Source organism: Fusarium phalaenopsidis (genome assembly GCF_050370095.1).
Source record: "Fusarium phalaenopsidis strain FUZ10S chromosome Unknown contig_32316, whole genome shotgun sequence".
Taxonomy (NCBI): domain Eukaryota; kingdom Fungi; phylum Ascomycota; class Sordariomycetes; order Hypocreales; family Nectriaceae; genus Fusarium; species Fusarium phalaenopsidis.
In genome coordinates, this window is record NW_028145399.1 from 1959374 (window position 1) to 1985458 (window position 26085).

A 26085-nucleotide genomic window follows, 5' to 3' on the forward strand; every position below is an offset into this window, starting at 1 on the left:
CATAACTGTGCCCACGAACGTCGAGAAGAATTGATACTCTATAGTCCCTCACCTGAATAGCCAATACAGCCTTGGTACTTTGGGGATGTTGTAGGGACTCTGTTTTCAGTAGCTAATAAATAGTCCCTGAAACCAAGCCTCGACAACTTTGTAGGTTGTATAACTATTATAACAAACGAATTATCAGTGTTGGATACATCAATTTAATTCTTGGGATTAAATATCGCATCTTAACCTGCAGATTTCGAACAGAATTGCAGCATTCGGGATGTTAGTGGTTTGTGGTGGAAATGGATCTTGCGTCAGGTCTCTCTTTGGTATTGGTTGTCAGCGTCAGACTCATTTGCATTTGGGGGCCATTGGAAACCCAGAAACTATAACTACATGGACTAATTGCGCTAAGTGTATGACGGGCCGATGCCTCTGGGTGACACTGGCTTGTCCAGCATCTCTAATCTCTAATAATCTACTCTATAATCTACTCTATAACAATGCTTCCAAGTCTACCGTCCATCTACAGACCGTTGCTCCTGCAGGAGAAAACTCCGCTCACGTTTCCTTCCTTGAACTGATCGATGATGCCTTGCACGCTCACGTATGTCCCCAAGGTGAGATACAAGAAGCCAATCAAGATGAGGGTGATGTTCAACACGATTGACATGTAATCAAGGAGAGACTTTCGCGCCTTGCCCACCCTTTGATCTGCGTTCCGCATGCGAAAGTAGGCTAGACCCCAGAAGATGAAGCCAAACCAACAGTTGAACAGAGACGCCATGACAGACAGCACTGGCTCGTATTAGTGCGGGGAGTTATCAGGGTTCACCAGGGGTGCTTACATGACTCGAAGAAAGGAATGATCCCAGAAATGAGAAAGGCGAACACCCAGGTCATAAGAAGTACGAAAACCCACCAGAACCAGCCCTTGAAGGTATGTTCGGTGAGGTGACGGGAGTCCTGGAACATCCGAAAGAAGATAAATCGGCCAGTGACAGAGGCGTAAAGGCACCCGACAAATACTATCGTAGGAACCATGAAAGAGTACGACACCTTCTTGTAGACGGTTTCCAGGGCACCAAAGGCTGGGGTCACCATGTATTGATTGCCGGTGTATACGTAGATGACGGTGCCGACAACGCTGAATGTGATGATCTCAGCAATCGTACAAACCCACAATGCTTTAGGAAAGTCCCTAATGAGATATTAGAATGGAGGATCAGGGAAGAGGCCGTGGCAAGCTTACCGAGGCTCACGCATCTCTGCAATGAAGCTGGGCAGAGCGAGCTGCCCCATAAATGTGAAGCTTATGTTCAGGAAGGCCGACATTCCCGTCACGAGAGTTGTAGTCTTTGGCGTCCAGATGGAGATAATTGGTTCGCCCAGTGAAGGATATCCCGCTGGTTCACCCTGGGCAGCCGTGAATGCCATGGCCAAGATGACCGAGATGAAGGTGAAGAATGTCGATATTGCGCCAAGTTTGGCCATCATGTCGAATGTGCGTGGTAGGGAGCCTAGCCAGCTGATGGCCGTGACGACAATTGCAAATGCCACAGTGCGACATGCCCGGATTGGATCGGACACGGTCATGGTGTTGAGGTAGATGGCTCCGACGAGGATGTGGAGGGCTTGGATGAAGGTGTTGTTGAGGGTGAACATAATCGCTGTACACCACCACGCCCATTTTTTATTCCAAAAGAGTATTTGGCCGATGTCGCAGATATCTCTAACCTCTGGATGTCGTAGACAGAACTCCCACAGAATCAAGCTCGTGTATAACACAACACCGGCGATCACGGCCGTGAGGATCAAGCCGGGGACAAGGCCGAGAAGGCTGTAAGACCAAGGAAAGCTCATGATGGATAGGACAATGTACTCGCTGAACAACAGCCCGGCCGTCTTTTGCCAAGAGCATGTCCGGTACTGAATGGTGTTGCCCACTTCCGAGACGGGCTGTTTGTCCACGAGGTCAACCGTCTGACTGTCGCTATCGCGGATGGTCTTGGGTAGGCTGTCGTTGGGGAGCGGTTCGATGCGTGGGCCGATCACGAGATTTCTCCCTCCAAAGGCGGATGCAAGCCAGGATGAGGATCTTGGTGGGGTTGCATTCTCGAGATCTGGGTGGATTGGGCTGGAAGACATGGGAGGTGAATCTATGGGGTATCAAGGAGGGGAGGAGACCGTCGTAGATACAGAGTAAGAGCTAAAAAGAGAAAATATGGAGTGAACAGAAGGATTTGGGGATGTGGGAGTAGAATAGATATAAAGATGAAGGAGAAATAATGGTGAACGTTGCAAAGTTGTGTCCCCGGTTCGCCATCATCCAACCTGCCTGCCCACTTACACCGGGGCGTCCATCCACAGACGCCGATGGCTTACTGGAGAATGTTCTTCCCTCCTTCCATTCAAAACCCCAACCAGGGCGACGTGCAAGGCGGTGCCCTTATTGGATGCTCTTTGCGGGGATGGCGACTTCCACGGTTCTACGGCGGCGCCGTCACCGGACTCCAGCTCGGCCATGGCGGATCGCGCACTCTGAGACTTGGCTCATCGTGGGAATGATGCGTGTGGTCCATAATTGCTAGTAAGAAGAGTCAGGTACCAAAAGGCGTTTAAAGTCATCTCCATGTTTGACTGAAACGGCAATGCTACGCGCCAGAAACGAGAAGTCGCCCCTAACTGGATGTTGAGGATTCATCTTCAACTTCCTCGTTCTTGAGATGACGCGGTGGCGTGGTATCATGGCTGCTATCACAACAGTCCGCTTCAAGTTGACTGAGCTCAAGTTCAAGGTAGCTAGATTCATACGGCTAGGATAAGCCGACGTAATGAGTTTCTCAGATCATGCAATTGACCGTCCCGAGCTGTTCACCACAGAGTGGCCTGTCCGAGGACTGATTAAGGTGTACGCTTGCGAGGTGAGCCAGCGATTTAAGCTTACGTCTGTTAAGCTTCTTTTCCTAGCCTGGCCGTGATGCCCGGAAATAAAGCTCGAAGAGCTTTTCCAAGACGGCCAAGCCGACTCTCTGAAATAGAATGCCATGTCTCGTCTTCTAAGAAGAATTTTTTAATACAACACTCTTCGATGGGGCACAATGGTTTGATTGTGTTGATAACGGTACTTCTGTTGCAGAGGAGTTATCTATCCGCCGTCTCTCATCGAATCGAGTGAAATAACCTGTCAACACTGGGTTTGATGAGACTTAGATCGCAAATGCGAGGTACGGCACCCAGAGCCCCGTGATTAATGGGCCTAAGCTTTCAGAGATTCCCTTTATCTTTTCGTTTGAACTGTATGTGGTAAGTAGAATCTATTAGAATTTAGCTTGAAAGGCACATCAGTGTGTTTCGAGGAATGAGACTGATTCGGGGCGGGGAAGTTCGGCTCAGCCTCTCTTAGCAGCAAACCAGGCTTGCCGATTTGCCAATGGGGGGGTTGAAATGCTAGATATGTTTGCAGTCTTGCTCAGCCGCAGCCACAATAGACCAGGCTGAATTCCACGCATCTGGTCAGATCATGGCAAGAACACATCACGTTCCCGGCATGAGATGTCCTGGTCGCATATGTCTGTTGAAGCTCACCAACTCCATTTTGGCCTTAACACGTAAAGTCTATTTGAATTGACGCCCCACGACGGTTGTCTATCTGCCAGCAGCCTTGAAGATAGGTAGATAGGTAGGGTGTCTGGCAGACAGGTGCCATGTCCGAGGCAGTGCCCCAAAATTCCCTCAACAAAGCCCCCTTTCAAGGCATTCTGACAGGCGGAATTTGGAAATGCTATGTATAGCTAGGTGAACAGCCAGAGAGAATTATCACGTGCCGACGCCATCATCTTTCGCCATAGCCAACACTCCAACGCGATCCAATTCAGTCCTACTGTCACTTTCTCAAACACCAATTCAAGATGCGCGATGCCCAAGATATATGCGACTGCGGCAGGCCGGATATAACCAACCTCGAGACGTGCCGAAGTTGTGGCTATCCGGTCAATTTCGAAGACCTGCGACAACAAGCCATCGATACTTACGATAGAGACGGCCGGCCGATCGGGGATCCCGATCTACCCCGACGTCACCTTCGTATCGGAAATCCGAGTAACAGCTTGAGAGTCCTGCACCTGGACGATGGCGCCCCCGCCGTTTTGAGTGGCACATTCGAACGAGCTTCGATTACCCATCTTCCTCCATATGAAGCAGTTTCCTACTGTTGGGGGGGCGAGGATGGCGACTATACCAAGCCCGAATTCATCATCATCGGCGGCAGGCTCTTTCCAATTACCAAGAACTGTGCCGCAGTGCTTCATAAAATCCGCAAGCCAAACAAGAAGAGAGTCGTCTGGATTGACTTGCTTTGTATTAATTAAAATGATGTCAACGAGAGATCGGTTCAGGTCAGCCAGATGGGTAAAATCTTTTCAGGGGTGCGGAAGGTCCACATCTACGTCGGCAACAATATTGACGGCAGAATTGCTTCAAAAGCTTTTTATGTGCTGAGATCAATGAGAAACTTGAAAGAATTCAACATGAGGCTGAGTGATAGGGTGGAAGCGGTCAAGACCCTATTCGCCCAGACTTACTTTTCTCGCATGTGGATTATACAAGAGGTCCTCCTCGCGAAAACCGCTGCACTACATTGGGGAAAAGCCACCATTCCGTGGCAAACGTTGAGAGAAGACCACCTGGAAGAGTTCAAGAAGCACGGCATAGACAGTTGTATCCCCGACTGGATGCGAATTAGGGCAATGACCAAGAATTTCCGGAACTCCGAGACGCTGGGCGAGTTATTGTTCAGCGCCATGGGCAGCAGTGCGAGTAACGATAAGGATAAGGTGTATGGAATCTATGGGCTATTATTCGATGCAGAAGAGGAGGGTCTCACTGTCGACTATGGTTTATCAGTGAAGCAAATTTTCACGAACATGGCTGCTCATTTGATCAAAAGGCATGACGCCTTCTGGGCCGTCCTACGACATGTCAAGCATGACGCCCCCCTGGTCAACGGCGAGCAGCTCCCCTCTTGGGTCCCAGATTTTCGATCAAGATTTGTGTCACAAGATGTCTCAATGTCCCGTGACGGGGGGCTCATCGAATTGCCTGTTCGCTCCACTATCACTTCCCAAGAGCTGATTTTGAGTTCTGGGACAAATGAACTACATCTTCGAGGGCATATGTTGATAACGTATAGGCTCAGTCAAGACTCGCCGACTGAATATTCGAGCATTACCAACCACAGTCCGGGAATGTGGACGATTCGAGCAAAGTTCCAGGTGGCCTTCGACCCTGAAGACCACAGTGTGTTCTGGATACCCAACGGAGTGCTTCTCCAATTGAAGAGACATCCAGCCAGGGCAGACGCATATACATTTCTTGGAGAGTGCTACTTCAAAGCATCAGGCAACTTCCCTGCCCTGGTCGGCTGCAGCCGCGATAAATCCTTGTCAGATGCCATGTGGGGTTTGGAACTTCAAGATCTGATGTCCCTTTGGGATCTCTGCACGTCTTTGGGATATGTTTCACATCGCTATCGAAATCAGTCCAGGCTCGGGTCTCTGAAGCTCCGAGATATAAGTATGGAATGGGAAAAAGCTGAGAGCGTGCTAAACGCATACGACTTTGAGGAATTTTTATACTCCAGCCGCCGTACCCCCCGGGAGCCCAATGCCCGAGAGATGCTCCGCTTCCTACGTTTCTGTCAGAGCGAAGAGACGTGGGAGGTACTGAGAGACCAAAAAGTTGGCTTGAATACTCGACTTTGGCAGCATACCCAGGACATCAGCCAACTTTGTTGGTCTTGGTTAGATTGCTCTGAGACAGCCGAGTACCTAATTGGGCAATTTTCAGGAATCCCCTATGAAGATGCGGCTTTGAGAGTAAGGTTCTTGAAACATCTGGAGAGCTGGAAGGAATCCACTGAAGCGCTGTCAAAAGCATTGGGGTGGACCGAAGGGTCGACCTGGCCGTTTGAATCACCCCCTCGGTTCTACAGATGGGACTGTGATGAAGATGAGAAAGTGGGAGACGGGCCCTCCGTAGAGGAACCGAGGCTTGTCTCAGTGATCAGGAATAACTTCAATGGCGTTCGGCTTAGATTCGACCTGCCCATAGCCACAAAAACACCAAGAGATGAGAGAATTCGCTACATCCTAGAGCCCTGGGGCGAGGAATGGACTGAATTGTTTCAATCAATCCCGGATCTTCTCGTTATCGAGGCAACACTCCCGGTGATACACATTATCTCGTCGAAGGTGCTTCGTTCAAGGCATGAAACTTGGAGAAGGCAAAGCCTGGGGGCTCGGCCGGCTGAGACAATCACTCTTTTGTAGTTTGGACTCTAGTGGATCCGTTTGTATTAATGATAGCAATGTATACGAGTTCTCATACTTGATTACGCATAAGGACTACGCGCGCATCTTGAACAGAAAATTTTCTATCTTGGCGGGACTATAACTTGCCAGTGGTCGCTTGAGCTTCTAGCTCGCTCTGAATCTTGGCCCAAAGGCCATTTGCCCTGAATCCTGATATCCAATAATTACCGTTCTCGTCCTTTCCACTTATAGGCCAGCCCTCGGGCAACGCAGGATCCTGCATGCACTGGATATACGATGAACGAAGCGGCTTACCATCCCTTGGTTCTACAGCAGCTGCCCCAAAATCAAAGCTAAAAAGCGTAGCCTTTTGCCAGTTGGAGTAGAAAAGATTGTACATGCCGGTATCGCCAAAGAAGATGGGCATGCGTAGTGTTGCGCTGAATTCACGCTGGAGTGTTGCATAGGCCTCTACCTGTGCTCGTGTACCTTGGCTGTTGATGGCTTGACGGAACTGCAGAGCGAGCCAGCTCAGGGGCTTTGCGAGAATATCCCGCGCGGGGAGGAGGACCGTTGGGAAGCCGAGTGCCATGGAGATGTAGGGGCGTTCAGGGGGAGAGAGGAGGTCTGAGGCCAAGACTCTGCGGAGGGACATTGAGTTTTGGGTGGCAGCGGTGGTAGTTGAGTCTTTGCCTAGATGGGAAGCGCAGAGACGTGTCCACAAAGCTACGAGCACGTCGCCCTCGGTGACGAAGGGGTCCTCGCCTTCGGCAGCGTTCTTGGACAACTCGCGGCGGACATCGGCCACCATCTTCTCCCAGAAGACAGCGGGGATACAGATCATCCGAATCTCCTTGGGTCCAGCCAAGCCCATGATGTTACGGAGGGCATAGCCAGCCAGACCTGCATTGCCCACCCTCTGGTCGGCGAGTAGATGAGGTTCAGTCGGATTCTTGCCAAATTCGGCCAAGAGGTCAGTATCATGACCAATCGGCGTTGGGGCCTCGTCTTCACGACCCTGTAGCATCAAGGTCCAGCCTTGAACGATGGCTTTCTTCCCCATCGCGTCGAACGCTACGTGCGGCCAGTAAAGAGACATGTATGTCTTATCGCGGAAGGTCGTGATGTGAAGTCCGAGTGTTGGACGGTCCGTTGTAAGGTAGTCGTCCAGGGAGAGAGTGGCACCGTTGGGTCGAGTGAGATTAGACAGGTCTTCAGGGTCACCAACGATAGCCGGGTCGGTGAGGTTCTGCGGCTTGGGGATCTTGGAGGCTACAGGATCATCACCCGCGTTCACATCGTGGTGAGTATGTGAGAATGCCACCGCAGGTCGAAATGAGCTAAACTCGGCGGGAACATGATATTCTACTCCACCTTGGGCCCGGATGACGAGTGTGAGAGGAACTCATGATAGTCAGGTGAGATAGTGGACGTACGTTTCTCCTAAGCCGGCCACCCAACTTCCTATATCCCTCGCGATCAACGAGCCTCTCAAAGGAATTACTGAGCTTATCGGGGCTCAGTGCATCATCAAACACAAACAGTGTGTAAACAATAACCTTCTTCCACATAACCCCGTCCTCGAACCAATGCAGGGGGATAATCTTGTCTGTGGGCACCACAGCGGGTGCACTCTGCGAGAGTCCCAGCCATTGAAACATTGCTTTTTCGTTTGCGTCGTCTTTTTGAGAAAGTTTTAGTAGAAAGAAAGAAAAAGATCAACCTTGGGGACTCCGAGAAACGAGCGAGGGAGGCAAGACATATGGGAAGCTCGCCCGGAGAGCCGGACGGGGACCCTTTGCCAGTCCCCGAAGCTCGAGGGGTTCATCTCGAAATGTCGAATGATGAATTGCCGTATGGGACCCTAGAATGCAACTCTATGTTGGTTCCTGGGCGTTTGTCAAAATACCAGGGTATGGCCCCATTGTTGGGTCGCGTTCCCATAGGCGCGGGAACCTAGTAGTTTTTCGATACCCAGAGCTTGGATCAAGGGTCTTTTTAATGAAATAGCATCGTGAGTTTTATAGCCTGGTTGTGCAATCAGGAGATGACAGGGGGAAAATCCTATCGGCTCAACGGTTTCCTCATATGGCAGATATACGACCCGCTTCGTTTGGATCTTTAACTTGAGCCTGCTCGCTCGGTTACGCCTCTCCCGCCGGCTTATACTTAGATCTCGCACCTCCATTTCGAGAAGAGCAAGCGAATGTGGCTGTCTTGGACACATGACCGCAGCTATGCCTGTTGATAAGGAGCTCTGGGGTGAGTACGCTGCAGGCGCCTTCATGATCATACTGCGGTTCTTTGCCGGTGGAAGGTCATTGGCATCGAGAACTTTGAACTCGAGGATGTCTTTATGGGCGTCGCCCTAGTGACTTACTCTGTCATCACAGCGCTCATCCACCTCATCACGCAGTACGGCAGCACCATCGGCCAGACGCCTGAGTCGGTATACCTCCTTACGGATGAGCAGGTCGCGAGCTTCGTCGTCGGGCAGAAGCTCACGTTTGCAGACTGGTTGGTTTATCTCCTCTATATCTGGTCTCTGAAGTCGACGCTGCTGGCCATGTTTGCGAGGTTGGCCAAAGATCTTCCTCGGGAGGAATTAATCCTTAAGATTGTGACTGGGTACACGACTTTTGCCTTTATAGGCACTGCGATATCGCATATTTGCGTCTGTTTGCCGGTTCACAAGTCGTGGCAAGTGGTGCCATATCCTGGAGGTAAAGGTTGCCTAGTATTCGACAACTCCAAGTTCACCAGCTAATTAGTTGCTACAGATGCGTGCGCACTGCGAAATCTCAATTACTACCTCGTTAGCTTCTTCAACGCCAGCTCCGACCTCGCCATCATCGCCGTGCCCGTCCCTATCATCTTCAAAGCCCGAATCCCTCTCTGGCGCCGTCTCCTCCTCGCTTCGCTCCTCTGCTCAGGCATCTTCGTCGTCATAGCCACCATCCTCCACTCGTTCTATTCTCTCAAGTCGATCACGCTTCTCCCGGTCGCCTCAGGCTGGACCTCATGAGAGACCTTTGTCGCTGCTGTCGCCGTCAGCATCCCCGGCATCAAGCCCTTGTTTAGTCGCTCGCGCTGGTTCGGGTTCCGTTCCACCGCCAATGACGGTGCCTACTATGATGGAAGTTGGGGTGAGAGGGGGACACACGAACTGGTGACTTTCGGAGGATCTGGTCAGCGTGGTAGAACCGATATGGAAGAGGAGGGCGCTGCTGACTGGAGAGTCAGTGGGAAGGAGATCAAGGTTACGAGGCTGTCATCTGATGGCAGCGAGGATATCATCTTGTCCAGTAGGGACGAGCGAGGAATGCCCTCGATATATGTGACGAAAAGCTACACACTCTCATATGAACAGAGAAGTAGTTCCAGTTGAGAACATATAAAAACGATTGGTCATGATTGTTACCCTGCGCCTCCACATGTCCTCAGCCCATGTGAAACCCTGCTTCCTTAGTGTGGTCTGTGCCTATGAGGCAGCCTTCCCCTAACCCTTCTAGACCAGATCTTGTCCCATCTGCTTCAACCTTTTACTCCCCTCCTCATGGCCTGAGGCTTGAGATAGGGCCATGGCTGTAAGGGATTAAGCCGAGATTGGAGTGTAGATGAAACGTGAAAATGACGGCAGGGGTTAAAGGAAGAAGGCAGCTATTTTTACTTCCTTCTGGAGGGTGGAATATAGCTTCTTTAGGATCATCTTTAGAGAATGAATATGGTCATTAAAGCAATTTGTAATGACTTGAGATTTAACTAGGCATACCGTAACTAACCTTTCCATCGTCTTTGAACCAGCGTTAAAAATACCATAGCTCTTCTGGCGTTTTCTAACCGCACACTAAGCTCGTCCAACGCATAAAAGCAGGTTGAGAGATAATGTGCTGGATTTTGGGAGCCACCCTTGCCTGCTAGAGCAAAAAGAAGCATAAGAGCAGCTGAACAAACGCTGCCTACTACTTGGGCGTTCAGGTACCGGATGCCATAGTGTGCATCGAACATGCGAACTAGCTTTGCGATAGCTTCAGCAGACTCAATACACCGAGTTCTACTCTGCAAGATATTTGAATAATCTCTGAAAAAGACATTGTCCGCCACCCCTGATAAGAATGGACGGTAGGCATGAATTATACCGTGGTGATATTGAATACTAAAAATAAGTCAGTTGACAGGAATGGCCTTCGCGTCTTTGGCTGAACCCACTGCAGAAGAAGGACGTGAGGAAGATGTTTTGATTGTAGGTCATCAACATCAACCTTTAGACTAGCCGGTAAACTATCGAGCCAATTGTGCAATGCCTCGGAATATCCGGCATTTAAATTCTGTATAACAGAAAGTGGAACATTGTGCCTTCCGTATCTATGTAGATAATTATCAGTATCAGTGCTCAGGGTCAAGGATTCTTTTGTCTCTATTTCCCCCCTTCTCCTTACTTACAAACCGTGCATAAGAGGGGTGAGTGTCTCGTAGAGGATTGTTCGTTGACGGTGCACCTCCTTAGCGAAATCCGGTAACGCAATCGAACAGGTCAAACCCCCATAGCCCGTATATGAAGACCACTCTTCAGCAATATCATTACCTGTGCGATCCGCAGGCCTGGAAATGGTGACATCTCCCAAACTGATATAACATGGACGCCCGATTGAATACTTCCACATGCTGATAGCACTTAGACCTGAATCCCGGGAGATACACGAGGGACATGGAGACACATACCAGTCAGAGTTGTACGCACTCCAAAATACATCCCTTCGGAGATTTGCTTCTTGCTGTGTTACAAATCCTTTCTCCACGTCCCGGGAGAGATCGAGATGCAATGCTAGGTCAAAAGCAAGTCGAACAGCCATACCTACAGACCGTTAGCCTCCGGAGGTAGAAAACGAGTTTGAACGTGGCACAGTATACCACTATAAAGCCAGCCACGCGTGTCCCTCCTGCAGCCAATCTCGTGGCTAGTAAGTATGACCATTGCTTGGACTGTAGCGACAGTAGGATCGTCTAACTCAATCTCGAGTAGAGCTTTGGCCCGGTCAGCGAAGAAGTCCGAGAGCGACCGAGGGAAAGTGTCAAGGCTAGGAGAGTGCCGTGATTCGAACATGGCACCCGCGGCGCATCTAACATACAACTGTTCAGCACATGTTGAAACTGGTGATGGGGCATATAAAGATATCTTACATCGAGTTCATGAGAGCTTCCGAAAAGTACCGTATGTTCTGAGCCCTGTTATGCCAAGCCATTCTAGCCTTTTCAAACACAGGCCGGTCTACAATACAGAGTATCGGATTCTGCCAAGCAAAAAAGAGATTGGTGAGATGCTGCACTAGTTCAGAAGAAACAGCTTGACCTAGACCCAGCGCACTCAAACACTCTTGACCGTGATCTCGAACAGTACGGTGGATTGTCAGCTTATCGGGTTCAGGCATATGGACCAAGTTGAAGTTGGAGGTGGGGCCATGATGCCGAATCTGACCGCTTTCATCTATGTTCAGTGATCCAAACCGATCTGAGAGCTGTTCAGCAAGGCGATGTACGACTTCCGAGTCATCAGTAGGCGTTTGTGAACCAATACCAGGTGGTATTTTGGCCCATGATTCCACCATCAATTCTGGGGACAAGAAATCTGGCATTCCTCCCCAGCATGGCTGGACCCCAAAGCATAGATTGCCAGGATCGTTGACGCTGCATGGTGTGTAGCCCATGGGGCCGACATCTAATGATTTACTATCCTCGACAGGGCCAATGTCCGAATCGCCCTGGTTGGGATACAATGAAACGACAGAGTTGAGCTTGGGGTGTTTGTGTCTTGCTGTTGCACTGTTGTCATCACCACTGTCGTCTCGAAAAGGGCTCGACTCCAGTGGTTGTGTGCCTGAAAGAAATTGGCTCTGTCTTCCAGCATGCGACGCGGGCGGTGTGGGAATTGGGGTGTCGTAATTCTGTGGCACGGTAGGTGTTGTTTCCCTCGAAAACCTCTTTCGCCTCCTCAATAGACGAAATCGCGCCTGGCAAAGACTCTCCATGACCATGACCTCATCCTTCTTATCCATATCAGGCGCCTCCAGTGAGTTATCTTGGATGAAGTCGCTGAGCTGGGTAACTCGTTCTGCTAGGACCTCAACCAAAGTTCGAAGTGAGAGTCTCGACTTTTGTTTCAGTATGTATAGTTATACAGGCTCTTGATTGTCGCGTTACTCACTCTCTTCCGTCATATTGCCGTGCATAATGACAATCCCGATCCCTAACCATGCAGCTGGTGCAAGTCGGGGATAGGCCATCGCACTGTCAAGTCAGCAAGCCAGTCAATCGGGGTGAAACAAAAGCACATGAGTGAAACAAAGGATTCATAATACAGGTGGCGATGCCTGGCTTACAAACCTTTATCTTGCTGGTCCGGCAAGGTGCGCATGCAGTTCTCACGTTCTTGCGTTTAACCTCGGAACTCGATTTGCATGACGCCATTCTGGGCTAATTGTGGGAACTGGCAAATCCAATCTTCTGGCAACAAGGTATCGAGAAATATGGTGATTCTACAGGGCTAGGATATAGAGTAGTGAACATCTGAGGTTCTCCAGAGTAATAAGGCCATTATTGAGAGAACTAGGTAGACTTACTGATTTTAAGTATAGAGTACGGTGAAATGCATTATAGACAACCACGAGGAAGATGACAGAGGCATATTGATGTACTGAGAAACACGACTGTGCCATACGATTCTACGAAACCCATAAAAGCGGTTAGATAAGCGATGGATCTTTAATGGGATTAAAAGTTGGCGACTGGTGGAGCGGTTGTATGCTTTTTTACTGACCATAGCCGTGCGCTTATATGGTGACGCGGGGACAGGGATCCGGGTGTCCGCTCGGTCGCGCGTCATCGTAGTTTTGGTAGGGTGGCTGACCAATCGTGTTCATGAGTAGCTGGTCGGCTAAGAGCACTATTGGGTGCATTCGCCTCTTACCGTAACCCTCGTATGTGACGAGGACAGACTTCGCAATGCGTTCTTCATGAGTCTTTTGACGGATTCACATTTGGGACTACCTGGGATGACTTTAGCAAAGCTTTGTATACCAATCTTTAAAAATATGTTTGGCATGCCACAAAGCCCTTCGTCGCTCATTGAAGAGAATAAAGACACCGAGAAAAAGTCTAGAGGCTGTTGTAGACTTATCGATAATCTGCCAAAATTTACCCCGGCTACTCATCTCTTTTCAATGCTGATATCGTGTCACCCAATAACCGTATGTCCGTCCTCTGACGTCTCATAAATGTGAACGGGTTCATTTCAAACTACACGAAAATGTAACAGCCAGCCTTATTTTAACATTCTCCAACGCCTTGGAGCAGAATCACCACCAAAACTTCCAACATGAGCCTTGACCTTCGCAGCAACGCTTTCATCGTCAATTCCAAATCTGGAAAAGTTATCCCTCCCAGCCCCAGAATATCCAAACGAATCCATCCCAATAGAAGCCGTGCAGATGCGTGCCCAGAATCCAGGGACATATGCCTCGACAGAGATAATATGTAGGGCGTCAGAGAGAACTGACTTCTGGTATTCTGCGCTTTGAGCTTCGAAGAGACGCAAACAAGGCATGCTTACAACCCTCGTACCAATTCCTTCTTCTGTTAGCTTAGCAGCCGCACCAACAGCAAACTGTAGCTCGGAGCCACAAGATACAAGAGTCACGACTGGCTTGGGGTGGTCCACGATAATGTAACCTCCTTTGGATACTTTCGTGCGGCTTGTATTTGGTATCGTGATTTCAGGCGGATCTCTGGCAAGGGATATAATGACTGGTTGCCCTTGGATCTCTAGGGCTGAAGACCACGCACCGATGATCTCCTCGCCGTCTGCAGGGCGGATATAGAGCAGGTTGGGCATGGCACGATATAGGGAGTCAACCTCTACGGGCTGATGGGTCGGCCCATTCTGCCCCTCTCCAATAGAGTCATGCGTGGCAACATGGATGACTTTGAGAGAGCTCAGAGCCCCCATTCTTACTCCAGGAGCGGCGTAAAGATAGAACATGAAGAAGGTTGCGGTGACGGGAATTATAGCGTTGGGAGAGTAGGCAGCTAGGCCATTCGAAATTGCGGCCATGGCATGCTCACGGATCCCATAGCGGATGACTCGGCCCTCACGCCTTGATCCATCAAAGATTCGGTGCGAGTGGTCACCCATCTGATTGGAAGTCCATAAATCAGCGCCCCCGGCAATAATGTTGGGGATGTGGTCCATTAATTGCTGAAAAATGATTCCATTGAGAGAGCGTGCAGCAGCAGGCTCCTGGGGGAACTGTATGCGTGAAAGCACGTCGCTGTAGTTCACCTCGCCCGCGATTCGGGCACGAAGAAGCGTTCCTTCCCTGGGGAAGTCTTGACAGTAACGGTCGAGCATCTCAAGCCAGAGATCTTGGCCACGATTGCCTTGATCTGCCCGCTCGTTAAAATATGCTTTGCACTCCTTGGAGACGCGATGTGAGGCCTGGTCACTAGTCTCGGCGTATAAGGCAGCGTCTGCCTCACTGTAGGTTCCGTGGTGAGACTTGGCTGTCCCAGCGGTCGCTGTGCCGTAGCCGATTGTTGACCTGATATTGATGAATGTCGGCATGTGCTTTGTTGCTTTGCTGAGGTTGAGAGCGTTGACGATGCTCTCAACCGAGTTGTCGCCATCAAAGACGTCGATCACGTTCCAACCCATAGACCTCATCTTTGAGTTGGTATCCTCCGAGACGATCCACTCCAGGGGTCCATCGCATGTGACCTGGTTATTGTCATAGCACAAGACAAGATTGTCCAGCTTTAGATGACCTGCAATTGCCATGGCCTCCACTGCCACGCCCTCTTGGAGACATCCATCACCAGTTGAGCAGTATACTCGGGATTGTATCATGTCGTATCCCGGCTTGTTAAATGTTGCTGCCAGATGCTTGGATGCGATGGCCAGACCAACGGCGTTGGCAATTCCTTGGCCAAGAGGGCCCGTCGTTACTTCAACGCCAGGTACCTCGATTTCCGGGTGCCCATGACAGATGGTAGATTTCCATGTACCTGTCTTGCGGTCGAAGGCCTTTGGGTCTGCGTACATCTTGAGCTCGTCAAGGCTCATGTGTGGGTACCCTGCGACATGGAGCATGACGTATAGGAAGATTGCTGCGTGTCCGTTTGATAGAACGAACCTATCTCGGTCGAACCATGCGGGATTCTTCGTGCTGAATCGAAGCGTGTGACGCCAAAGGGCGACGCCCAGCGGCGCCATGCCAATTGCTGAGCCACCGTGGCCGCCCCCGTTTTGCCGACAGCAGTCAATGACCAGCTTCCTGATGTCGCGAACAGCGACATCGTCGGCCGTAAGCTTTCTGGACTTGCCCGGTACCATGTTTGTCGCAGTCATCGTGATTTGATAAGAAAGATAAGAAGCGTTTGAGTGCACTCGAGTGTTAAACCTGCGTCAATGTTTGCTTGATATTGTGGTGCCCTTTATGGGGTGTGACCGAGCTATGCAATACTTACAGCGCAACCTTGTTACTGGCTAAATGGGTATGGTATGGAGCTGATGGCGATGGGGTGGTTGATGGAAGCCATACAGCCTTTATGTTTTGCAGACTGCCCACAGCCTCCACCGCAAAAGCAAGTTGAAGGATCCAGGCTTTATGCAGATAATGCAACTCAGTTTCCAAGTGGTCAGTATCTGGCCTCCTGGAGCACTTTTACATTCATAACAGCTATAACTAACCTATCCTGTTTCTGAACCTCATCTCTCACGACGATCCCATAGGCAGGTGCTACGGAAATAAGATTGCAATCACCGTTACTCAACAGCATCGATCGGCATTGGGTCTTGCGCTACGAAACCACCAATACTCCGACTCTCTACGACATGGCTTCCCATCAAGAACCAAGGTTAATTATCATCGGCTGCGGTATTGCAGGCATTGCCCTCGCAGCCGGCCTCAGAACACGACTTAACTATCAAAACTTCACCATCTACGAAAGAGAGGTCGCGTTGGGAGGTACCTGGCACCTAAACACTTATCCAGGTGTAGGATGCGATGTCGACTCGCACCTCTATTCCTTCTCTTTTAACCCAAACCCGGACTGGTCTAAGCGGTTCGCCGAGCAAGGTGAAATCCTACAATACCTCAATGACACCGTGGACAAGTTCGGGATTCGGCCCCACGTGCGTCTCCAGATGGAAGTAGACTCGGCTGAATGGATTGAGGAACGCTCGGTATGGCGTGTAAATCTCGTCGACTTGGCAACGGGCAACAAATTCTTTAGAGAGGCCGAGATGCTTGTGTCTTGCGTGGGCACTATATCCGTACCAAAAGACTGCACCATCTCAGGCCACGACAACTTCAAAGGCCAGATTTGGCATTCGGCACGATGGAATCATGAATTTGACATGGCGGGCAAAACCGTCGCGGTGGTTGGTAACGGGTGCTCGGGGGCCCAGCTCATGCCCTACGTCGTCAAATCAGCAGCACACGTCGTCCAATTTCAACGGTCAGCACAGTGGATTAATGAACGGCCAAACCGCAAATTTACACCCTTTGAGAAGTGGTGCTTCCGCTATCTTCCTCTTTACCACAAACTGTACCGCTTTTACCTGTGGAAGACAACCGACAGTCTCCACGATTTGTACCTTGGCAACAGTCCCACCGCAGCTCGCAAACGGGCCGTTCAGACCAAGGAGGCTGAAAAGTATATGCGCCGAGTTTCCCCAGCCAAATTTCATGATCTCCTCGTCCCCGACTTTCCCCTGGGCTGCAAACGCCGTATCTTCGACCCCGACTATCTCGAGAGCTTACATAGCCCAAATGTTGAGCTCACGGATGAACCTATCGTCGAATTCACGGAAACAGGCCTCCAAACCACCAAGAGGCACCTAGGGTTTGACGCAGTAATCCTCAGCACAGGGTTCAAGATTCAAGAGTTTCTGACCCCCATGGAGATCAAAGGCAGGAGTGGAAAGACGATCAATGAGCACTGGAAGGAAACTCGTGGTGCTCAGGCTTATCGCGCGACTTTTGTCTCAGGGTTTCCAAATTTCGGGATTGTATTTGGACCTAACGCATTTCCTGCGCACAACTCTTGTATCTTCTCCAACGAGACGCAGGCTGAATATATCATCAAGACGCTCGTGGCCCCGATCGTCAAGCATCACTTTGATGTAATTGACGTTAAGGAGGCCGCCGAGACAAGGGACGCCAACTTTGTGCAAGAGAAGCTCAAGGGCATGGTCTGGAGCTCTGGCTGTGCGAACTGGAATCTTGACGCCGCAGGGCGTAACACGACCAACTATCATGACCCGACATGGAAGTTCTGGTGGCAGCTCTATTGGCCCATTTGGAAGGATTTCAATATCTACGGCGGAAACGGAAGTCTTCCCATCAGTCCATTCTCGAAATTGGCTCTCTGGGGTGTCATGACTGGAGGTTTGGTCTCTTCCCTCGCACTGGGCTTGAGTAGATACGGAGCCGTTGGTTACATGTAGCAGTCTAGCTTGAGCGGCATGTATCTTTAGGGTATGGAAATAGAGATTGTTAGTTATATTGGCTTGTATTGTATTGTATTGAAGGTGTTGATGTGATAAATCTACGGTCGCCGGTCCGGCCGCATTGACGCAATGCAGCATACATGGTCAGGTGATTGCCGCTACTCGAGGGGGCCTAGAGACCGGCCCGAGAGACCGGCCAGGTCCCCCGTGCTTGGTCTTCCGAGCACAACGGAGTTGCGGAAGACCGAGTCACGGGAATAGACCGGACTATAGGCCCCCTCAAGTACTCAATGCTAAACCAATTCAACTCTGATAGGCTATAGGACCGGTATAGCCAGAAGCCATGGAGGCCGTATGGAAGCGGAGCCCAGATGTTGGGGAGAAAGTAGTCAAACATGACATGAAGCATATAGCCTAGCAGCCTTGGAGCCATTAAATTAATTTAGCGTGGTATTTTCTTGACAGCAAGATGCATAAACAGAGCACAACAGGCCCTTTAAGGCATGATGACGGGCGGTATGCTCTCGCGTTCACCTGCTGAATTCACAAGCTTCCTGCTCCCATACCTTTTGCAAAGCGACAATCAGGCTATCGATTACTCAACCCACACGCTTCAACATGTCGAACAACCCGAATATCAGCAGCCACAATGCGGTTGTGTTACACGGCGCTCAACAGTTGGTCGTCGAGCGTGTCGAAACGGCGGCCCCAGGGGCTGACGAGGTCCAGATCGCACCGAGAGCGACAGGAATCTGCGGAACAGATCAGCACTACTATCAGAATGGGCGAAATAGTATTTACGAAGTCACGGAGCCTCTTATTCTGGGACACGAGGCTGCAGGGGAGGTGGTAGCCGTTGGTTCCCAGGTAACAAACATCCGTGTTGGGGATCGCGTCACGTTGGAGCCTCAGCAGGCGTGTCTGTGCTGCGAACATTGCCTCGACGGCAGGTATAATCTCTGCAGTCGGATGCGATTCAACGGATCTGCAAGCGCGAAGCCTCCAGTACAAGGGTCCCTTCAAGAACGCCTTAATCACCCTGCTCGATTGGTCTACAAGCTCCCGGATGGCGTGTCATATGAAGAGGCGGCTTTGATTGAGCCTCTATCGGTAGCAATCCACTCAATCCGCAAGGCGAGAATACACGCTGGACACTCGGTTCTGGTCTTTGGAGCTGGCGCAGTTGGTCTGCTCTGTGCTGCTGTGGCTAAAGTGTCGGGAGCAGCGTCAGTAGCCATGGTTGATATCGATGAGGCCAGGCTTGAGTTTGCCAAGGACCAGAACCTTGCCGATGTAACCTACACACGCCTTCCGGAGGGCGAGGGACAGACAGGATTGAAAGTGGATGCAGCTTTTGAATGCACCGGCGTCGAAGCATGCCTGAATGCCTGTATCGGAGCCACCACGGCCGGAGGAAGGGTGGTGATTGTCGGGCTTGGTAGACCGATGCAGACGCTCAATCTGGGGTTGGCGGTCGTCAGGGAAGTGGAGCTACTTGGGGTCTGGAGATATGCCAACACCTTTCCGACAGCCATCAACCTGCTGGCTGCCGGCCGACTCGACCTCAAGTCTCTCATCACGCACAGGTTCGATTTACTGGACGCCGAGAAAGGTCTGCAGCTAGTTCTAGGTAAGCCTTCGGACCTGATAAAATGTATTATTACTTCCGAGGCGTAGAGAGAGTACTTAGAATTCAGAACACGCGTCCCCCCAGGTTGCCGGAAGAAGGATTCCATCGGGGGTGATTTCCATCTAGCGGAAGTGTCATGCCGCGCCAACGTTATTTTGTCGGGTTTTTCCAGGGCTTGGCCAGCTTGATTCATAAGCATGGGGCAGACTCCCTGTGACCAACCAAGCCAGGCGGCGCTATGCTGCTGATGAAAAAATACAGTACGCAGCCAGAAGAGAACCAATCGTTTCCTGTCTAGGTTCCGTGTCACTCGACAAGCCTCTGCATCCAACTGTCTGTCTGTCTGTCTGTTACCTGATGCCTCTCGTCTGCGCATGGCGTCACCTAGTATATACTTGCACTTGTCACTGTCGAAGTTTCTTGAGATCGGGAAAAGCATTGTCGCTCAAACCCGATGACGCTCACCACACTGGACTGAGGCAGGGGGTTAATTATTGGGTTGCCCCCTCAGTGAAGCACGAAACAGCAATGGATGCTTGCCTAGACCATTCCATCTTGACTCAATTAGCGTGATCCCCATGTGGGGGCGCCCCGCGCGCGGCGTCAATGCGGGGAAGCGAGGAGAAAGTTATTCAGCTCGTACTCAACATATCATGCTCATCGGTCATATCCTGCGCACTCAGCATTGCTTACCCCCGAATCTTTTGCTGTATACCCATTGCCTTGCCCATTCTCTTACCCTTTCTCTGATGGGCACTACTGCAAAATCTGCCTCTGTTCGCTGCCGAGCCGCCAAGGCTTGCAAAGCCTGCCATGACCGTCGCGTCAAGTGTGACGCAGTCGCGCGAGGCACGCCTTGCACACGGTGTGAGCAGTTTGGTATCTCCCCTTGCAACCTCATCAAATCGAAAAGAGGGACCTACCCTAGGAACAAATCGCGACCCGACAAAGCCAGGCAACAGCCCCTTGCCCCTGTGTCCGAGGACGAGGGCGAGGGCGAGGGCGAACCTGTGAGCGCCGGTGTTATCACAGCAGAAGCAAGCCGACCACGGGAAGATCCGCAGCCAGCAACAGACTCCTCCCAGTTGGCGCAAGCGCTGGAAAATGATATCGTGGTCCCCCAGGAGCCCGAGTCTGCGGCACAAGATACTATGGACATGGACCGTCAACTTCGAGACACGCGTCACAATTCCATGCAGGCAGTATCGGAAGTGCTGGCTCAATCGCCTATATGCCGCCCTGACGTTGCGGATCCGAATAATGTCGCTCGGTCTGCCATGCCTGACCCGTCCCCCCGTCCCCTTTCTCTCCACGAGGCTGCAGGCCAGAATCTCTCGTCACCGGACTCTGACGTGTCTCACTCCACCGTCTCGTCGTACCGCGAGATTAGTTGGCCCACCATGTTCGATCACTTCCTCGACACCCGCCGGCGAGACCGAGGGAGGCTTATTGACAAATGCTCCATCACTTACCTGGGCGAGTCTTTCCCCTTGGCCATGGTACTGGAGGATCTGGAGGAGGGTGGTACCATCAAGTTGCACTACCCTGGGCCCCCTGTGTCCCAGCGTGATCAACTTCCTGCTGAGCAGCACCCAGCCCACATGGATGATGACGAGATCCGCAGTCTTACGAAAAAGGGTGCTTTTGAGTATCCCCAGGCTGAGATCTTGGACGGCTTGATGACAGTGTTTCTGGATCGAGTCTACCCATTGTATCCTATCGTCAATCGACTCGAGTTCCTCAATCAAGTCAGCAGCAAGACGACGCCATGGCTCTTGTTGCACGCTGTCTGTTTCATCGCATCAACCTTCTGTCCCATATCTATACTGCATCAAGCCAGGTTCGGCAGCCGTAAAGAGGCGCGCTATCATTACTATAGCATAGCCAAGGCACTCTTCGATGCCGGCTATGAGGTCAACAAGATTGTGACGCTGCAAAGCACCATCCTGCTTGCATTCTGGGCTGGGGGACCAAACAACTTTTGGAACTGCTACAGCTGGAACAGCACCAGCGTCACTATTGCCGAAGGCCTTGGACTTCACCGTTCCATGGCCAATGCCAATATCAACCCTCAAGATCGTAGCCTTTTACGCCGCTTGTGGTGGACCCTTGTCATTCGCGATGCCTCTTGCGGCGCCCTCTTTGGACGACCCTTTCGGATCAACATGGAGTTTTGCGATACCGAGATGCTGACCATGGACGACTTCAAAACCGACTCTGGGAGCCCCGAATTTGCTGCCAATCCCCTCAAGCCAACCTACGGTCTGTATCAGATACACGTGGCCAGGCTATCCATCATTCTACGAAGAATCATTGCTTCACGCTTCGCCCAGCGCAATGAGGTACAACCTGACCTCATGAACCAGCTACAGTGCTGGCTGCGGGAGCTGCCAGCCAGTTTGCGGTGGGACGACGCTGGCCACACAACAAATGTCTTCTCATGGTGTCTCTCGATCCTTTACGACCATCATGTCATTCTCTGCACTCTGGGCCACCTATCGTCAGGTAGCCACCATCTGGACCCTGGGAGCTCAGCCCCATTCCACGGCCGCTTTGGCCCAGTCTCCAGTGTCTCGCCCTTCGCGTTGAGGGAAGGCAAGGGCTGCGCATCTACCATTGATTCCGCAGCGCAGCGGATTCTTACGCTTGCTTGTGGCATCGTTCGAAGATCGGCAACCCTCACCTTGCCGCACGAGGCATATCCCGGCCTGTTTCTGGCTGAAGTCGTATTTTATACGCAGATGAAGAGCAGTAGTCCTTCTCGGGCCCAGCTAGGGCAATCATCGATGATGATGTGTCAACTGGCATGGCACAACATCAGTGACGCTTGGGATTCGACGCCCTGGGTGATGAGACTCTTTGACAACCTCGTCTCTAACACGCAAAACGATGTGCAGGGTCCGCCGCTCAACGACGATGGCCAGTCCGCTGACTCCAATCCCGCCGAGACTCACGCTGGTTCAAGAATGCCGGGATTGGCTCTGGTGGCTGGTATGCCTGACGACATCATCCCAGACATACAAGACATGGATACAAGCTTCATGGAAGACTCCTGGCATACCCACCCAATGCTGTCGTCTTTCCTGGAAACCAACTTGAATTGGACCAACCCTTGGGGCCCGTCGGGAGACGCTAATATGGGGCCTACTTTTCTTGACCAAGACATGGTTGACCAACAACAGGCGTGATTCATCAAACGCACTACAGCGAATGCGGCTTAGGCCATTTTACCCTGGGGCGTTCGGTTACATGCTCAACGCAGTAGGCTATGTGATATGGATGCTTACTATCTCCAAGGGTATAGGCTTAGTGGGACTGTGATGAAATGGAGCGTATCACCAGCCGACGCAGTTCGGCAACGAGTTTCGGTATTGTGTTCTCGTAATAGGTATACTGGATACTGAGTTCCTGGTCTTGAATTGATAGATTTCTGACCACAGGAAGCTCTACGAATATGACAGACACTTGCTGAGAGTGGTCGAAACTTGTGAGACTTTGGCTAGTGATGACTCAGTTGGATAAAGTTCGATATTATGCAGCATTGCATCGTCAAGGTGTTGCTGATGTGTCAAAACTGTGTTGGTGTTGTGGCTGGCCTCACTGCCTGTGGCACGAGAAGTTCATCTAACAAAGACCACCACTGGTTTCTAAGATAACAGAGACAACGAAAAAAACATCGGTGCGGGGGGGGGCTTCATTTGCTATCGGCTATGACAGCCTATGCCGTGATTATTAGCCGGGTGTGGTGTTGAGCTCAGCAGATTATCTATCTGCATTCATCCCTGCTCCATGTCAGTATGTTCACGGGGTCACAGACTGGACTTGAGGATCACGCCGGCATCGTCCCGCTGAATTCAAAGTGAACCGACCGATCTCGTACTCATTTTTTATTCGTTATCCAGCTCTAAAAGGGGCTGCTCAGCAATGCCTCAATTCACCACCGACGTAGTAATATGGTGCCTCATGTAACATCGCACCCTCATTATTCACAGCGTATCCCTCCTCAGTCTTTTGTCTTATACCTGCCGAGCAGTATCATTGTGTATACCTGCGAGTAGTCTAAAGCTTCTCAGTGTCCTGCCTGGGCCTCCTCGCCGCCCGCTCATATTGATGAGGCCACTTGGCTCTCACGCCAAGCTCATTGGCGACATTCAGAACCCACTGAGGGTCTCTAAGGAATTGCCTCGCAGCCAATATCAGCTCGGCCTGTGCAACTCCGTGGTCGCCATTCACCTCTACTGTGCCGTCGCCATTGCATTCAACCGGCTTCCCTTCCTCAACAATCGAGCGTGCCATTTCTGCTTCGGTAATCTTGCCGACTGCCGCAATCTGAAGCTGCAGCCCTTCAGCACGAACGGCGGCGCGGATGGATCCCGCGAGGTCGGTCTGGTATCGATTGTGGCATGGGATGCGAGAAAGGGGTGTGTTTCCTGCCGAAGATACGTCCAGCACATCGATGCCCAGACCTGGTAGTAGCTTGGCGAGACGGATCGACTCTTCGAGGTTCCAGGACGGCTGGTCGCTATGATCCATCCATTCTGTGGCTGAGATGCGCAGCCACAGCGGCATCGACTCGGGGATTACAGCCCGAACAGCTTGTATGGTTTCTACGAGGAAACGAGTGCGGTTTTCAAAGGAGCCACCGTATTGATCGGTCCGGATGTTGGAGACGGGTGACAGGAAATTGTTGTGCAGGTAACCGTGCGCGCCGTGGAGCTCAATGACATCGAACCCAGCCTTGACCGCCCTCGTTGCGGAATCAGCAAACTTCTGCACCAAGCCCTTGATCTCCTCGACCGAGAGCTCCTTGGGAGGAGCGTGGTCATCTGCGTAGGGAAGGGGACTAGGCCCCACAACATCTGTTGGCCAACCGCCGATAGACTCATCAGCCAGAGGTTTGGCAGTTGTACCCCCTAACCAGGGAGCAATGGTGCTCGCCTTGCGTCCGGCGTGACCTATCTGGATCCTGCCAGACTGCCCTGGCTGTGGACAACATCCACGATTCTTGATAGTGGCGCAATTTGCGAATCCTGCCATAGCCCTGAATCCTCAGGTGAAATGCGACCCCTTGGCTCGACAGCAGTTGCCTCCACCATTACGGTCCCAGCGCCACCGATTGCGAATTGACCAAGGTGCGCGATATGCCAGTCTGACAGATGTCCATCGGAGGCTGAGTAGGTGCACATGGGCGACACGACAAAACGGTTGTGGGCTACCACGCCACGGGTCCTCAGGGGCTTAAAAAGCGTGGGCACTGAGCTGGGGCTCAGAGGAGTGCCCGCTGGCGGAGACTGGGCCGGGGTGAAGAAAGGAACGCCTTTTGCGGCGGCGTTAACTAACTTGGACGACATGGTTGGCGGGATTGTCATGGTGCGTCAGAGTTGAAACTTTTAATAAGAGAGGAATGAAATGAGTGGCGACTCTTGGATCGGCGAGAGAATGGCGGTGGAAAACGGCACGAACAATCTTTGTACTTATGCTAGGTTAAGTCTATTCTTAACAGCGAGGGGGCCTTGTTACGGGTTGTTTGTTTTATACAATTGTGAAACCAGGAGTGGAGTTCGAATGTTGTCATTCAAAAGTTTCCAAATCTTCGGTTATTAGAGTCTCCCCAAGACACATCTAGTATTGCAGCTTCTCTTCTCTCACAACGCCCCCACAAGTGGCAAGATCCTGTCATTCAGTTTGTTGATCACGGACATGTGGGTGGAGGGGAGGGGAGCAGAGCGCAGCGGCTATAAGAGTTGGTACGTACTATAAGAGGATGAAAGGCTATTTGCTAATGATTAGACAAGTAGAAACCCCCGACCGCTGATAAATAACTTGCTTCATCAAGAGACTAACATAAAAACGGTGTAGTGCGGCCTTGACACAGGTAGCTGTTGTGAAGCAATGTACTGGCAATTCCGTCCCGTACGCCTCTTGATCGTCATCCTTGCCCGTACTACCCGTGTGTCTGGTGTGTTGGAAAGGCGGTGGCCGAGTCATTGCGCGGCTATATGCCTGTAGCCACAAAGCACCAGTGTGTTCGGCAGCCTTGGCCGCTCTCATTTGCTGAACTGTATTGATTCACGTTGCTTTAACCTGGGGACTAAGCTAGTGCGTGAAATCACAATTGCAGTTCCAAAGCTAATCGCCACGAGCCTGCACAGGACCGCCAGGTTAATCCAAGCCCAGGTTCAAGGTCGATCGACCCCTGAGACGTCTCCCACTTTGCCCAGTTTTACCAGTGAATTGCTTGATTAAACACCCAAGAGATGTACAAATTCTTGGTACCGAAATGGTAATGGTACGTTGAAAAAAATGCAATCATTCTGGTCACTCAGGCAGCCAGATGATGGGTTAAGAGATCGCCATCAAACTATGGAATACCATGGACTCTCCGCAGTTTTGGGTCAGCATACCCTAGCGGCCTCGGACTCGATAATGACAGGGATCTCCTGACCAAAACTCAGAGCACAGCTCACAGCCCCGTCAAAATGCCTATTATTCACATGACCATGTTACACTTCAGCAACATCACATCGCCCGACAACACGATGCGGTCTCCGTCGCGATAGCACAGCCCGTTACTGGGTTGCAACATGCAAATAGTTCCTCCAATCCATTCTTGATCGTCAAGAACTAATACCTACTCCGGGTACCCAAAA

General features: G+C 51.2%; 7 protein-coding genes across 7 annotated transcripts; 3 read left to right on the plus strand and 4 right to left on the minus strand.

The window, feature by feature from the left end:
• Positions 1–514: 514 nt before the first annotated feature.
• On the minus strand, positions 515–2136 carry LRP88_12184 (transmembrane amino acid transporter protein-domain-containing protein; the record flags this gene model as incomplete). The annotated part of the gene is made up of 3 exons (XM_083248579.1): positions 515–786; positions 837–1189; positions 1241–2136. The coding sequence occupies 3 exons, from the start codon at positions 2134–2136 to the stop codon at positions 515–517; spliced, it is 1521 nt and encodes a 506-aa protein (XP_083096009.1).
• A 4299-nt stretch (positions 2137–6435) lies between these two features.
• Positions 6436–7960, minus strand: LRP88_12185 (uncharacterized protein; the record flags this gene model as incomplete). Its single annotated transcript, XM_083248580.1, has 2 exons — positions 6436–7703; positions 7756–7960. 2 exons carry the CDS (start codon positions 7958–7960, stop codon positions 6436–6438), a joined length of 1473 nt encoding a protein of 490 aa, XP_083096010.1.
• A 695-nt stretch (positions 7961–8655) lies between these two features.
• Positions 8656–9324, plus strand: LRP88_12186 (uncharacterized protein; the record flags this gene model as incomplete). The annotated part of the gene is made up of 2 exons (XM_083248581.1): positions 8656–9022; positions 9080–9324. 2 exons carry the CDS (start codon positions 8656–8658, stop codon positions 9322–9324), a joined length of 612 nt encoding a protein of 203 aa, XP_083096011.1.
• A 4664-nt stretch (positions 9325–13988) lies between these two features.
• Positions 13989–15699, minus strand: LRP88_12187 (uncharacterized protein; the record flags this gene model as incomplete). Its single annotated transcript, XM_083248582.1, has 2 exons — positions 13989–14080; positions 14139–15699. 2 exons carry the CDS (start codon positions 15697–15699, stop codon positions 13989–13991), a joined length of 1653 nt encoding a protein of 550 aa, XP_083096012.1.
• Positions 15700–16185: 486 nt separating this feature from the next.
• Positions 16186–17802, plus strand: LRP88_12188 (flavin-containing monooxygenase; the record flags this gene model as incomplete). The annotated part of the gene is made up of 1 exon (XM_083248583.1): positions 16186–17802. One exon carries the CDS (start codon positions 16186–16188, stop codon positions 17800–17802), a length of 1617 nt encoding a protein of 538 aa, XP_083096013.1.
• A 621-nt stretch (positions 17803–18423) lies between these two features.
• On the plus strand, positions 18424–22623 carry LRP88_12189 (uncharacterized protein; the record flags this gene model as incomplete). Its single annotated transcript, XM_083248584.1, has 2 exons — positions 18424–19435; positions 20351–22623. The coding sequence occupies 2 exons, from the start codon at positions 18424–18426 to the stop codon at positions 22621–22623; spliced, it is 3285 nt and encodes a 1094-aa protein (XP_083096014.1).
• An 871-nt stretch (positions 22624–23494) lies between these two features.
• On the minus strand, positions 23495–24786 carry LRP88_12190 (uncharacterized protein; the record flags this gene model as incomplete). Its single annotated transcript, XM_083248585.1, has 2 exons — positions 23495–24418; positions 24529–24786. The coding sequence occupies 2 exons, from the start codon at positions 24784–24786 to the stop codon at positions 23495–23497; spliced, it is 1182 nt and encodes a 393-aa protein (XP_083096015.1).
• Between the last annotated feature and the right edge of the window lie 1299 nt (positions 24787–26085).